The sequence below is a fragment of the Antechinus flavipes genome, chromosome 6 (genome assembly GCF_016432865.1).
Source record: "Antechinus flavipes isolate AdamAnt ecotype Samford, QLD, Australia chromosome 6, AdamAnt_v2, whole genome shotgun sequence".
Taxonomy (NCBI): Eukaryota; Metazoa; Chordata; class Mammalia; order Dasyuromorphia; family Dasyuridae; genus Antechinus; species Antechinus flavipes.
The window spans coordinates 67,051,711-67,065,441 of NC_067403.1; the positions used below are offsets into that span (position 1 = coordinate 67,051,711).

A 13,731-nucleotide genomic window follows, 5' to 3' on the forward strand; every position below is an offset into this window, starting at 1 on the left:
TTTTTTTTTTTTGGCTGAGGCAATTGGGTTAAATCACTTGCCCAGTGTCACAGCTAGGAAGTGTTACATGTCTGAGGTGAAATTTGAACTCAGGTCCTCTTGACTTCAAGGCTCTTTACTCACTGCGCCACCTAGCAGCCCCAATAAAAAATTTCTTTAAGGACAATGCTTTTATAAAATAAATTCTGAAATGATTAATCCATTTTCATCTGAAATTTTCCACCTTCAAATGATTTTTATATTCCTAATAGCTTGTTTTCTGTACATATTTTACAGCAACTTTCTTAAGTTCCACACAAAACCCCAATGATAATTTCTTTCTTAATTGTAACAATGTATGATTTGTAAATTACTGTAATTTTTTGCTATATTTATGCAACAATGAACCAAAAACATTTATGAACACTGTCCAGTTAACTACAGTCTTTTATAGGTAACATGTATGTATAGTTAATATCAATATATTTAATGGTTTGTGTATATGTCTTTTTTATATTTGCATCGTCTACATTAGAAATCTATAAGAATGTAAATGTTATATATTGCAACTCGAATTCACGTTATATTTCAGTATTTTGTTGAAACTAATAAATTTTAATGTAATTAAATATAATGTCTTCTTTACCTCTGGGGCAATTCTTCCCTCTTCTCTCTTACAACTGTTAGCCTTTCTAATACTGTGTCAAACTAAAGCAGTAAGAGTACACACCTTTTTTGTCCATCTGTTTTTATCAGAAATCTGGTTTTTGTCCATTGGGTCTAAAGATGACTGAAAAATCTCTCTAGTCCTTACTTTTTAAAAATAACAAAATATTTTAAGTAATCATTACTATACATGAATTCTAACATTTATCATTTTTTCTTCATATATTGAGCACTTTACATAGATGATATAACAAATCACTCAACATTCAATTAACATTTATTTTTTAAGTGCCTTCAAAGCATATGGCACTCTTGCTTGGTGCTAACGCTACAAAGACAAAATAAAATCCCAGTCTTCAAGTCCCAGCTAACAAAGAGGTTGGGAGCCACTTATATAGATAAATATTATATATCATTATATTATTGTATGTTATCTATATTATTTATATAGATAAATAAATACAAGATAATTAAAGGAAAGAGATAACCTTAGTAACCAGGAAAATAAGTAAAGGTTTCTAGTAGCTGATATTATTCAGTCATTTTTCAGTCATGTCTGATTCATCCTGACCCTTCACCATTTGGGGCTTTCTTGGCAAAGACAGTGGAGCAGTTTACCATTTTTCCCCTCAAAAACTCATTTTACAGATGAGGAGACCGAGATAAGCAAATAAGAGTTAAATGGCTTGCCCAAGACTACAGAATTAATCTGAGATAGGATTTGAACTCAGGAAGACAAGTCTTTGTGATTGGGGCCTATCCACTGCACCTCTGCTAAGAGGAGTTAGCATGGGAAAGTCTGGAAGATAACTAAGAGTGGCCTAGTCCCCAGCTTCTTAAAACTGTGGTTCACAATCCCATAAGAGAGGTCTCACAATTGAATATGGAAGTTACAAAATTATGATTATCGGGAAATGTCTGACTTGTATACCTATTTCATATGCCTAAATATCTGGAATCACAAAAATATTTTGGGCAAAAAAAAGGGTCACAAGTAGAAAAATATAAGCAGCCCTGATTTAGTCTAGCCTATTCCCCAGAAACTTAAAGAAAAGGTAAAAAGATCACAGATTTACAGTTAGTTGAGACCCTTGGAGATATGACTAAGGTACAAAAGAGATAGATTACTCCATTTCACAGAACTTGTCAGGTACGTGATAAATTTATACTTTTGTAAAAAAAAAAATCTATATTAAAAGCAGTTATCAATGGTCTAAACTCCTTAGCTTTAAAATATCAAGTACAATATCCTTTTTAATATTCACTATAAACTTACCCAGTTAATATTCCATTATCAAAGGTTTCTGTGAAATACGCTTCTCCTATAGGTTGTGGTGTCTTATATTTAACCTAAAAGACATATTACAAATTGGTCTAAATAAAAACAAAGCTTTTGAAAAGAACTTAGTACAATGCACAATGATGAAACCTGAGAAAAATAACCAACTTCTGGGTTTGCCTCTAGGGGAGCATTGTCTAATTTTGTTTACATATTATTTTCCCTATCAATGAGAAGGCTAGATTTTAGAGAAAGACTATAAAGCTTAATTGAGCAACACTAGATTTAGTGGGAAAACATTTCCAGTTTCTACAAGAGAAAGAGATTTATCAGTGAACAGGCAAGAGACTACAAACTTATTACTAGCAGGATTATGAATACAATTATAGAATCTGGTCGAGTCTATTCTGATCTTACTCAAAACTATCTGCTTCGTGTTTCTATTGGGCTTATATCCCAAAGAAATACTAAAGAAGGGAAAGGGACCTGTATGTGCCAAAATGTTTATGGCAGCCCTGTTTGTAGTGGCTAGAAACTGGAAAATGAATGGATGCCCTTCAATTGGAGAATGGCTGGGTAAATTGTGGTATATGAATGTTATGGAATATTATTGTTCTGTAAGAAATGACCAGCAGGATGAATACAGAGAGGACTGGCGAGACTTACATGAACTGATGCTAAGTGAAATGAGCAGAACCAGGAGATCATTATACACTTTGACAACGATATTGTATGAGGACATATTTTGATGGAAGTGGATTTCTTTGACAAAGAGACCTAACTGAGTTTCAACTGATAAATGACGGACAGAAGCAGCTACACCCAAAGAAAGAACACTGGGAAACGAATGTGAACTATCTGCATTTTTGTTTTTCTTCCCGGGTTATTTTTACCTTCTGAATCCAATTCTCCCTGTGCAACAAGAGAACTGTTCGGTTCTGCAAACATATATTGTATCTAGGATATACTGTAACATATCTAACATATATAGGACTGCTTGCTATCTAGGGGACGGGGTGGAAGGAGGGAGGGGAAAAATCGGAACAGAAACGAGTGCAAGGGATAATGTTGTAAAAAAATTACCCTGGCATGGATTCTGTCAATATAAAGTAATTATTAAATAAAAATTTAAAAAAAAAAACTATCTGTTTCAACTAGTTCCTTCCGGGAAGCAGGAAAATTTTTTTTTCTAGTAGGCCTTCCCCAAGAACACACCAGCCCTGTCTGTCTTTACATCTAATTTATCATTGTATGATAGCAATACATACTATTGTATAATAGTATATATTATAGCAAAGAAAATAGCTATATTTTCTATATATAGCAAAGAAAAATTCCTGCCTAAAGATTTCTTTATACATGAATATTTAAGATAGAACCACAAATGGCTGGTTGACAGTTTCTTTGGTATAATTCTTTAAAGCAGAAGTGTCAAACATCAGTCATATAGCTTACATTTCTGAATGCTGTTTGAAGTCAATTAAAATACATTTGGAAAATGTTGAACAAAATAAATAAGAAGATAATAGCAATTAATGTGAATGTGTGGTTTTCTAAGTCAATAATATACTGGGCAGCCCAGAAGGATCCTGAGATATAATTTCTAGTTGAGTTTGACACCACAGCTCAATAGGATTACTTAACAGCTGTGGCTAAAGTAGTTAGGTGAACAATAATACATGAGTATGACTGCTTTCTGTAGATTCTAAAATCCTGTACTTAATGAGAGGAACAAGAAAGAAAACAGAATCAAAATAGTACAAAGAAAAAACAAAAGAAACATCTTCAGAGAGCTTACAATTTAGCTAAATTTAGCATGTATACACATGCATCTCTCTCAAGCACAGCATCCAAATATGAAACAATGAGTTTACAGATTATTAATTCCTCCTAAGCACATACCAGATTTTAATGAGTGTCCATATTTCAACTAATTCTTTCCCTTCCTCATTTTTCACTAGAAAATTTTTTTTCTTAAAGATAAGAAATTCAACACTTATTAGAAGAGGAATCTATAGGTTAGAAGTCTTAGAAACAGCAAAGCTTTGAAAATCATTCTCAAAATAATTTGTACTCATTTGCCTAATACTAATATTACTAATTACTAATAGATACTAATGGCACCTAAGGTACTATTTTTGATGTTTTCTTTAAAAAAAATTTTTAAGCGACTTGAAGAATTTAAAACAAAACCCTATTATGTAACATAATACAAAAGATAGCAAAACAATCTAGCTTAACAATCTAGACAACAAAGTTCTATGTATGTTGACACAAGTCAGTCCACTTAGGAATTGTAGAATTGTAGAGCTATAAGAAATTCAGGGATTAATCACATATATGAGTTAAGGTAAAAAAAAAATGATTATTAAATTTAATTGCATACTAATTTTACCTCTGGGGAAAGTTTATCTTCATTGGTCACAACTTCTTCTGAACTTTCATCAAAATCCTCCATCTCAACATCTTCGTCCTGCAATTCTGCTTTTACTAAGGTGAACAGCAGGAGATTCAAACACAACCAAAAGCCTTGGAATTGCATATTGTTTATCTGTAAAATTAAGATAAATTGCTAATGTAACTATAACATATAAAGCTACCATTACAATTTTTACAAATAATAATTCAATTCTCCCCACTCCTCATTTTTAGGGCATCCTTGTAGGCAAAGCATGTATAAAAATATTTTATTATCATTCTATAAGTTCAACTTTAAACAAAAATTTTCTACAATGTACACATTTTTTACAAAGCACAAGACTTTCAATCTCCCAAAATCTAAACAAATGTTAGTAAAATGGGTCTTGATGTGACAAAAATTACTTAGAATGACTTAAGAGACTTTATGCCTCTTTGTCAGGATTTCGAATCTTACTTCCCAATCCTTATAATAAACCTCTTATCAATCTAGGTTTTCGGGTCTGTAAATTCCTTTACAGAGAATCTTTGCACCGCCAGAAGGGGATACCCAAAAATCCTTACCCTTGCACTGAATTCCAAGGGGGTGCAGGAGAGCCAAACCTCTCCATTTGGTTCCCTGAACCCTGAAGCTGCCACAAGACCTTAACTCCCTGACCACCAGCAACCCTAATCTCATTTTGGTTCCCTAAATCTAGACCTTATCATTTTTACATGTAACATTTCATTTGATCATAAAAACAACAGTTAGTAGCCCACACATGTTTTATTATTTCTTTTTTACGGGTGATGACATATGCATAAGATACTAGGGATAAAGAACCAAAATCAAAATGTGTGGACCTCTTTAGAATATTAAAATGTAAGAGACATGATGCTCTTCAAAAAATTTTTATTTTATAGATGCTTTTTTTTCTTTACATCAGTCATTTCCCATTCCTCCAGAATGAGAAAAGCAAAATGTGCTACAGATTTTGCTTAATTTCATATATAATTCTTAAAAGTCCCCTATGTCTCTGACACACACACACACACACACAAACTGGTTCGCCACCTGTTCTCCAAACTTTTATCAATAATATTTGATAAAATCTTTTTTTTACTATTTCCTTCCAAGTAGCTTTACTAATTTTACTTGTACAAAATTTTTAATTCTCATAAATTCGAAATTGCTAATTTTTTCAATTAACATATTGTCTCTTCAGACTTACAGAAAAACATGAATTTAAATTTAAATAAATAGCAAATAGAGAATTTTAATTCTCATAGCTAATAGTAGAAGACTAGATAACAGTATTAAAACATCATCTATTTGAGAGTCAAATGACTTTTCTGTGCAAATTAAGTTAAATCAGAGCAATAAATATTCATTTAACATGGCTGCAAACCATTAATTCTGTCTGGAATTAACAACTGTCTTTACCTTACCACTTCTAAAGTCTACTATTATATATTGATCTAGTGTTTCAGAATAATTAATCAGGCTGTTAGTTATTCTAATTCCTAACTTTTCTTTTATTATATATATACATATATATAATTTGTTTTATTAAATAAAATATTATTTTATTAAAATATTAATATAAATTAAATTATTAAATAATTAGATGGAAAAAATTAATCATTGAAAAATTTTTAGTTCCAAATTCTCTCTCCCCCATTCTTCTCCCCTCCTTGAGAAGGGAAACAATTTTGTATAGATTATTCATGTTGTTGCGCAAAAAAATACTTCCCTATTACTCATGTTGCAAAAGAGAAAAAAAATTAAAAACAAAAAAAGTTTAAAAAACATGTTTCAATCTGCATTCACACTCCATTCTATAGAGGTACATAGCATAGCATTTTTTCCATCTTAAGTCATTTAAAATTGTTTTAGAACATTATTGGATTAGCTAAATTTTTCACAGTTGATCATCATACAATATTGCTATTATGATGTTCTCCTGGTACTGCTTATGTTATTTAGGAAGAAGTTAAAAGTCTTGCCAGATTTTTTTAAACCATCTTGTTCATCATTTCTTATAGCATAATAGTAGTACATCACAATCATATACCAAAAGTTGCTCATTCATTTCCCTTGCTCATGGGCACTCCTCTTCACTTCCAATTCTTTGCTACTACAAACTACTTTAAAGACCTAGTGGTGGTATTGCTGGGTCAAAGAGTATGCACAGTTTTCCTTTGGGTACAGTTCCAAATTGTTCGCCAGAAAGGTTGAACTAATTCACTACTACAACAATGCATAGTGTCCTAATTTCTTCCACATTACCTAAAGCATTTGTCATTTTCCTGTCCTATTATTCAATCTTCTAATTAGTTAACCTTTCCTTCATGTCAGACAATCTGATAGACATGAGATAGTATCACGAGTTCTTTTAATTTGCATTTCTTTAATCAGGAGTGATTTAAAGCATTTCATTTGTTTTCAAATGATTGTTAATAACTTCGATTTCTTCTGAAAACTGCCTGTTCATAGTTGTTCAATTGGCATAAATCCCATCTAATCACAGTATATGATCTTTATGAGATACTGATTTATTTAAAATTTCTGCATCAATATTCATTAAGAATTGGCTTATAGTTCTTGGACTATTTTTGCTCTCCCTGGTTTGATTATCAAAACTATGTCAAAATAGGAATGTGATAAGACTCCTTTAACGATTCCTGAATTAAAATATAAATTCCATAGTCCCTGTAATCTACTTCCAAATTATCTTCACAATCTTAGTTCACATTAATCCTCTAAATATATTCTATTTGGTGTATGCTGCATAAACTAAGCTCCATGCCTCCCAGGGGTCCTCAAACTATGGCCCACGGGCCAGATTCCGCAGCTGAAGACGATTATCCCCCTCACCCATGGCTATGAAGTTTCTTTATTTAAAGGCCCAAAAAACAAAGGTTTTGTTTTTAATTATAATCCGGCCCTCCAACAGTCTGAGGGACAGTGAACTGGCCTCCTATTTAACAAGTTTGAGGACCCCCAAGCGCACTTACTCTTCATCTTAACATTTTAAGAAAACATTTTCCCTTCAAGTAACATTTTCTTTGTACACTCTTCCTTTAAAACCATTCCCTTGGGTTTCTCCTATGTCTCCTATCATTCCCTGAGTTTAACTCTAGTGAACACACATGATAACCAAGTCTGAAACTATAAAATCTTTGAGGGTAAGATATTATTCTTTTGTCTACCTCCAATACTTGCATGGCAGGCACTTAACATTATTGAATGGCTTTCTTTATAACTAACATTTATCAATTGAGTCCTTTTTTTTTTGAAACCACATAATTTTCCATAATAATTGTTGGTTTACCAATTTACTATAGGTATTATTATTCAAGATGATTAAAATGATAGCAACTCCAAGAATTGTTTCTCATTATTATTTAATACCTTCAAGGGATTTGGTACACAACATGATTTAAATAAAAGAAATACTGCTAAAACTCAATTTGCAAGATATTTCCATCTTTATTATTACATTAAAAATAAGTTTCACCTGTTGTTTTGTTAGGACTTAAGACTGCCTAGAATCCCCTAAGGTGTTCAAACTGGAGTGGGGTGGGGGAAGGGCAAAACAGTGCAGAACAGCAGTTGTTTATTAGAGGAAGAATATAGCTTGATACATACATATACACATAGACACACAGAACCTACTAAGAAAACCAATCTAAACATTTCCAACGTTCCCAAATATTATATGAGGTTAATTTAATATATAAAATATATAGTGTTATATAAAACATTAAGCATACACTTTAAATTTCCACATAAGCATACAATGTTTAAAATTTAAACAATATAATCTCAATGTAAAATCCTTTCACAACACAGAAACAAAAATAACTTCTTTAAACAATATTATAGGGAACTGAGTGTGGACCACAACACAGCATTTTCATTCTTTCTGTTGTTGTTTGCTTGCATTTTGTTTTCTTTCTCAGTTTTTTTCCTTCTTGATCCAATTTTTCTTGTGCAAGAAATATGTATATGTATGCATATATTCTATACATATGTATACATATATTGGATTTAACATATATTTAAACATTTTTAACATGTATTGGATTAACCCACCATGTAGGGGAGAGGGTGTGGGAGGAAGGAGGGGAAAATTTGGAATACAAGATTTTGCAAGGATCAATGTTGAAAAATTATCCACATGTTTTGTAAATAAAACGCTTTATAACTGAAAAAATAAAAGAAAACAAACTACATTATAATACCTAGAGTAAAGGCCTCCGCTTACCCATCAACAACTGGTAACCTGCTGAATAATACTGAATTTTTTTTCTAGCTAGATCTAAGAGTAAAGGAAATTTCATGTGACTGGTATGAAAAAGCCCCATGCACCATAAAAGCAGGTGCTTATCTCAGTTATCTCAAAAAATGGAAAATTCCAGCCTCCACGTATTTGTCCATCCATTGTTATAAATAATTAATGGCTTGTATTTATATACGTTATGTTAAAATTTACAAACTGCTATACAATTATTTTCTCATTTTATTCTCACAACAACCCTAGGAGAAAGGTACTATTGTTATTATTTTCCTTATTTTAAAGATGAGCAAAGTAAAGCAGACACTTAATGATTTGCCTGGGGTCAAACAAGTAAGTGCCCTGCTTTTCCCCAGTTTTTTTTTTTTTTTTTTTTTTTTTACTATTTTATGAAAACCAATGCAGCACTTAGGTTGTAATAGGGATATTCTTGGTTTTTATTACAAGATTTCCTTTTTCCACTCATATGTATATAAATCTTCAATGAATGTCTTTTATGACACTTCACAAAACAAAAAATTCTATCTACAGCCACCTTCTCTCTTTCCATTACACTTGGAGTCACTTCCATTTTGATTTTTCTGACATTTAAAGCACAGCGTTTATAAAAACTACGAGATCAGCATCATTGAAAAATGATATACAATCTCCCTATTGGCTAGTAACTGGCTGGTCCAGCCAAATCTCTTTTCCTACTCAATTTAAGATAGTAATAATACTATGAATGAGAGGAGAGAAGAAGGGGGAAATTCTGGTATTTTCACAAGACTCAGTAAAAAGCTATTAAAATATTTGTTGAAAAAATCAAATCAAAAATATAAACAAGCAATAAGGATTTTCAAATATTTAATTACTTTTTGTTAAGATTTTGAGTTTCAAGCTGTCTCCCTCACTCCCTCCCAACCTACAGAAGGCCAAAATTTCTCTCTCTCTCTGAGGAGGTAAACCACATCTTCCTTCATAGGTCCTCTTAGTTGCCATGAAGTAATTCCTTACTCAGAATACCTTAGTCATTCAGTTACTCTCCAAATAGTATTGCTGTTCCTATTTACAATGTTCTCTTGGTTCTGTTAATTTCACTTCTCATTATTCCATGCAAGCCTTTCCATTTTCTTACCTAAAATTAACTTGCTCATCATTTTATACAGCACAGCATTCCATGACAATCATATACTACAATTTATTCAGCCATTCCCAATCATACCCTCAAATTTCCAGTTCTTTGTAACCATAAAGAGAGCTGCCATAAATACTTTAGAACATACACGTTCTTTTCCTTTTTCCCTGATAATCTCAGGAAAGAAACCTAAGAGTGGCACTGCTGGGTTAAAGGCTGTATATATAAAATTTTATAACTGCATAATTCCAGATTGCTCTCCAAATTGGATGGATCAGTATACAATTCCAGCAATATATATTAGTATCACAATTTTTCACATTTTCTCCAATATTTCTATCTGTCATTTTCCCCTTCTGTCAATTCATCCAATATGATATGAGATGATATCTTAAAGTTGTTTCAATTTTAATTTTTCTAATAATGACTTAAGAGTATTTTTATGTGACAAACAATAACTAGTAATTTGTAATTAGTAATGCCATCTACTCTTTTCAATTTTGGTCAACTCATATGTAATGAATTGTGTTATACTAATTCAGTGGACTAGCAATCCAACTGCATATCTTAATCCAGATAAGAGAAGTTTTTTCTATATATTTAGTTTTTCCTCACTGAAGAGATCAAACTATTTCTTTTAAATAATCATAATTCCCGTTGAAGAGATCTGTAATGTTTGTGAGATTGATGCCTCACAATATCAGGATCTAGAAAATCTTCTTTCTTTAAGAATGACTTTTCCAAACTAGGTATTAGAGGAAGTCATTTTTCTATGACTGGAGCAAACTTTGTTGAGCCTAATTTTTCCTGTTTTATTATTCTTTGTTTTACATTTAAAAGGATTCATTTTAGTTACCTGTATAGTTTCATCTGTCAAGGAATCCTATATTATGCATAAAATATTATTTATTATAGTCTTAGGCTATAATTTGGTAATCAATAAATAATAAGCATAGTAGTGATAGGGTACAACTTCTAGGGGAAATATAATAATAATTCTAAGGTCCCCTGACCTTATTATTATTATTTTTATTGTTCTAACAATCTGTCAATGAATGTAAAAGTCTTCTGATCTAGGGATATAATAGTATTTCTTCCCTTAGACTTTAGGGAAGATATATCATTGATCCTGAAACCTTCTGACATTAGAATGCTATTGTTCTAACAATTTGTCAATGATTCTAAAGTCTTCTGGCCTTAGAATAGTCCTACAAACATTACTGACTGATAGATAATCTCTTGATTAGTGATAAACAAGTTGCTGAGACAATAATGAACAGGCAACTCCTCAAAACTACTTGAAAGCCATAAAATCCAGCAAATAAGTAACATGAAGCATTGGTCTATGCTATAAATCTATTTTCTTACTCTTGGTTCTTTGCCAAGTTCTTTTGGAACTTACCCCATCTTCAATTGGCATTACAATTACAATAAACTTTATCCTTTGACTTGAGAGATGGGTTCAAGCCTGCAAATTCTTTTGAAACACCTAATTTTTCTTGCACAACATCACAAATATGGAAATATGTTTGAAACGATTATACATGTATAACCTATACAACCTATATCAGATTGCTTACTGCCTTGGGGTGGGGGGAGAAAATGAGGAAGGAAAGGAGAAAAAAAAACAGATTTTGTGTTCCAAATTTAATTAATTTTATTTCAAACATATACATAATTTTCAACATTCACCCTTGCAAAATCTTATGCTCAAAATAATTTTCTCTCCCTTCCTCTCACCCTCTCCCCTAGATGTAATCCAATATATGTTAAATATGTGCAATTCTTCTATACATAATTCAACAATTATATTCCATATGATTCCATAATACCATATGAATGCTATGGAAAACTATTCTGTAAGAAACAATCAGGAGGATGATTTCAGAAAGGCTTGGAGAGACTTACATGAACTGATGCTAACTGAAATGAGCAGAACCAGGAGTTCATTATACATGTCAACAACAAAACTATATGATGACCAATTCTGACAGATTTGAATCTCTTCAACAATGAAATGATTCAACCCAGTGCCTCTTGTGCAGTGATGAAGAAAGCCATCTACACCCAGAGAGAGAACCGTGGGAACTGAGTATGGAACACAACATAGCATTCTCACTCTCTGTTGTTCTTTGCTTGCATTTTGTTTGCTTTCTCAGTTTTTCTTTTTCTTCCTTCCTGATCCGATTTTTCTTGTGCAGCAAGATAACTATATAAATATGTATACACATATTGGATCTAACATGTATTTCAACATATTTAGCATATACTGAACTACCTGCCATCTAGGGGAGGGGATGGGGGGAAGGAGAGGAAAATTTGGAATAAAAGATTATGCAAGGGTCAATGTTGGAAAAATCACCCATGCATGTTTTGTAAATTAAAAGTTTTAATAAAAAAAAAAAAGAAAAAAATTCATATACCATAACTTATTCAGCCATTCTCCAACTGATAGGCATCCATTCAGTTTCCAGTTTCTTGCCACTACAAAAAGGGCTGCCAGGCAAAAATTTACCAGCTTAGTGGAGGGAAGAAAGGGAAGAAAAGGGAAGGGAGGGAGGGGAGAGAGAGAGGAAGAGAGGGAGGGAGGGAGGAAGAGAAGAAAGAAAAGAGGAAAGGAGGGAGAGAGGGAGGGAGAGAAGGAAGGAAAAAAGGGAGGAGGGAGGGAGAGAGGAAGGGAGAGAAGGAGATGAAGGAGGGAGGGAGGAAGAGGAAAGGAGGAAGGACAAAGGAAGGGGGAGAGAGGGAGGAAGGGAGGAAGGAAGGGGGGAGAGAAGGATGGAGGAAGGGGAAGAAAGGGAAGGAGGGAGAGAAGAAGGGAGGGAAGAAGGAAGGGAGGGAAGCACCTTACATCTGTAATATTCGGACTAGCTTTCTGGAGGATTTCTGGATGAGCATTGAAATTAGTGGAGGAGTGAAGAAGGCAGGAGAGCCACCATAAGGATGGAGTCTGGGGTCTGAGATTGAGCTTGAGCACACTCCAGTCCTCTCAGCCCTTAAATATCTTAGTACGATTATATCACTACAGCACACTGAGCATGTGCCAACAGTAAAAACATTACATCATACTAAGTATATGCGAACTAGAGAACCATTATATCATCAAAAACTCTGAGTAAACCCTGCTGAAAGTATCCAGTGCTCCGACCCTCTACATACACCTCGTCAGTCTCCTGCTTCCTCTTTCCAGTACTGTAGAGACCCAAGCTCCCAAACTAGAAATTTGCTGCAAGTTTTATAGCCGGCATTCTTTACTGCAAAAATTCTCTGTAGAGGAATGTAATGTTCTGGTTGGTTTTTTGGAGGTCTTGGAGCAGCCTTTGTTTCAGCTGAGTAATCACCACGAGAATAGCCAGGTGTTAAAGTCCAAATTCTTTATTGTCTCTTTCTCAGTCTTGTCTCCTTGCCTGGGGACTGAGCTAGCTTCCTGAAGGTCCTCCAGAATGTGTCTGGAGGAAGCAGGAGGACCACCACTGTTGGAATCTTTACAAACTGCTAACTCATTAGAGTTGATAGATTATTGATCTGATCTTACAAGAAGATGTTTTGGGCCAGAACCTGAAACAAAGTACTAAGTAGAACTAATTGAAACAATGCTTGTGTTTACACCTTTACTCACTGGAGTTCACACGTTTGGGAAATTTCAGGGTTTAGTATGAGTCTGAATTCACACCTCCCTTGAAGCTCTCAGGGCCAGAGAGCACTATGGGAGAAACCATAATCCCATTCTCTCAGAAGAGTCATATATAAGCCAGTGAAGAGTGATTCATTCCAGAATATTTTCCACTTGGCTGGCTGGTGGTGGAAGAATAGTTTTGAGAGGAAAAAGCTATGGGTCAAGAGTTGAGCGGAGATTGAGAAGGCTCTCTGTGATGGCTGGGTTCCTGCACTTCTCCCATTGAGACCAAGCTGGTCTGAAAGACTCGCCAGAATCTTTACAAACTCACCACAAAGGTCTCTGTCTTGAAGTCTGTCTCAGTCCAAGAGCTTGT

The 13,731-nt window shown here is 33.5% G+C and overlaps 1 protein-coding gene across 2 annotated transcripts in view; it reads right to left on the minus strand.

The window, feature by feature from the left end:
* Positions 1–13,731, minus strand: part of CLGN (calmegin) — a 70,231-nt gene that overhangs the window by 41,467 nt on the left and 15,033 nt on the right. For both annotated transcript variants that reach the window (XM_051964885.1, XM_051964886.1), the window contains exons 2-3: positions 4,320–4,475; positions 1,922–1,995 (exon numbers count right to left, since the gene is read on the minus strand). In XM_051964885.1, coding sequence (XP_051820845.1) covers positions 1,922–1,995; positions 4,320–4,466 — 221 coding nt within the window. In that variant the 5' untranslated portion in view covers positions 4,467–4,475. The remainder of the gene's footprint in view (positions 1–1,921; positions 1,996–4,319; positions 4,476–13,731) is intronic.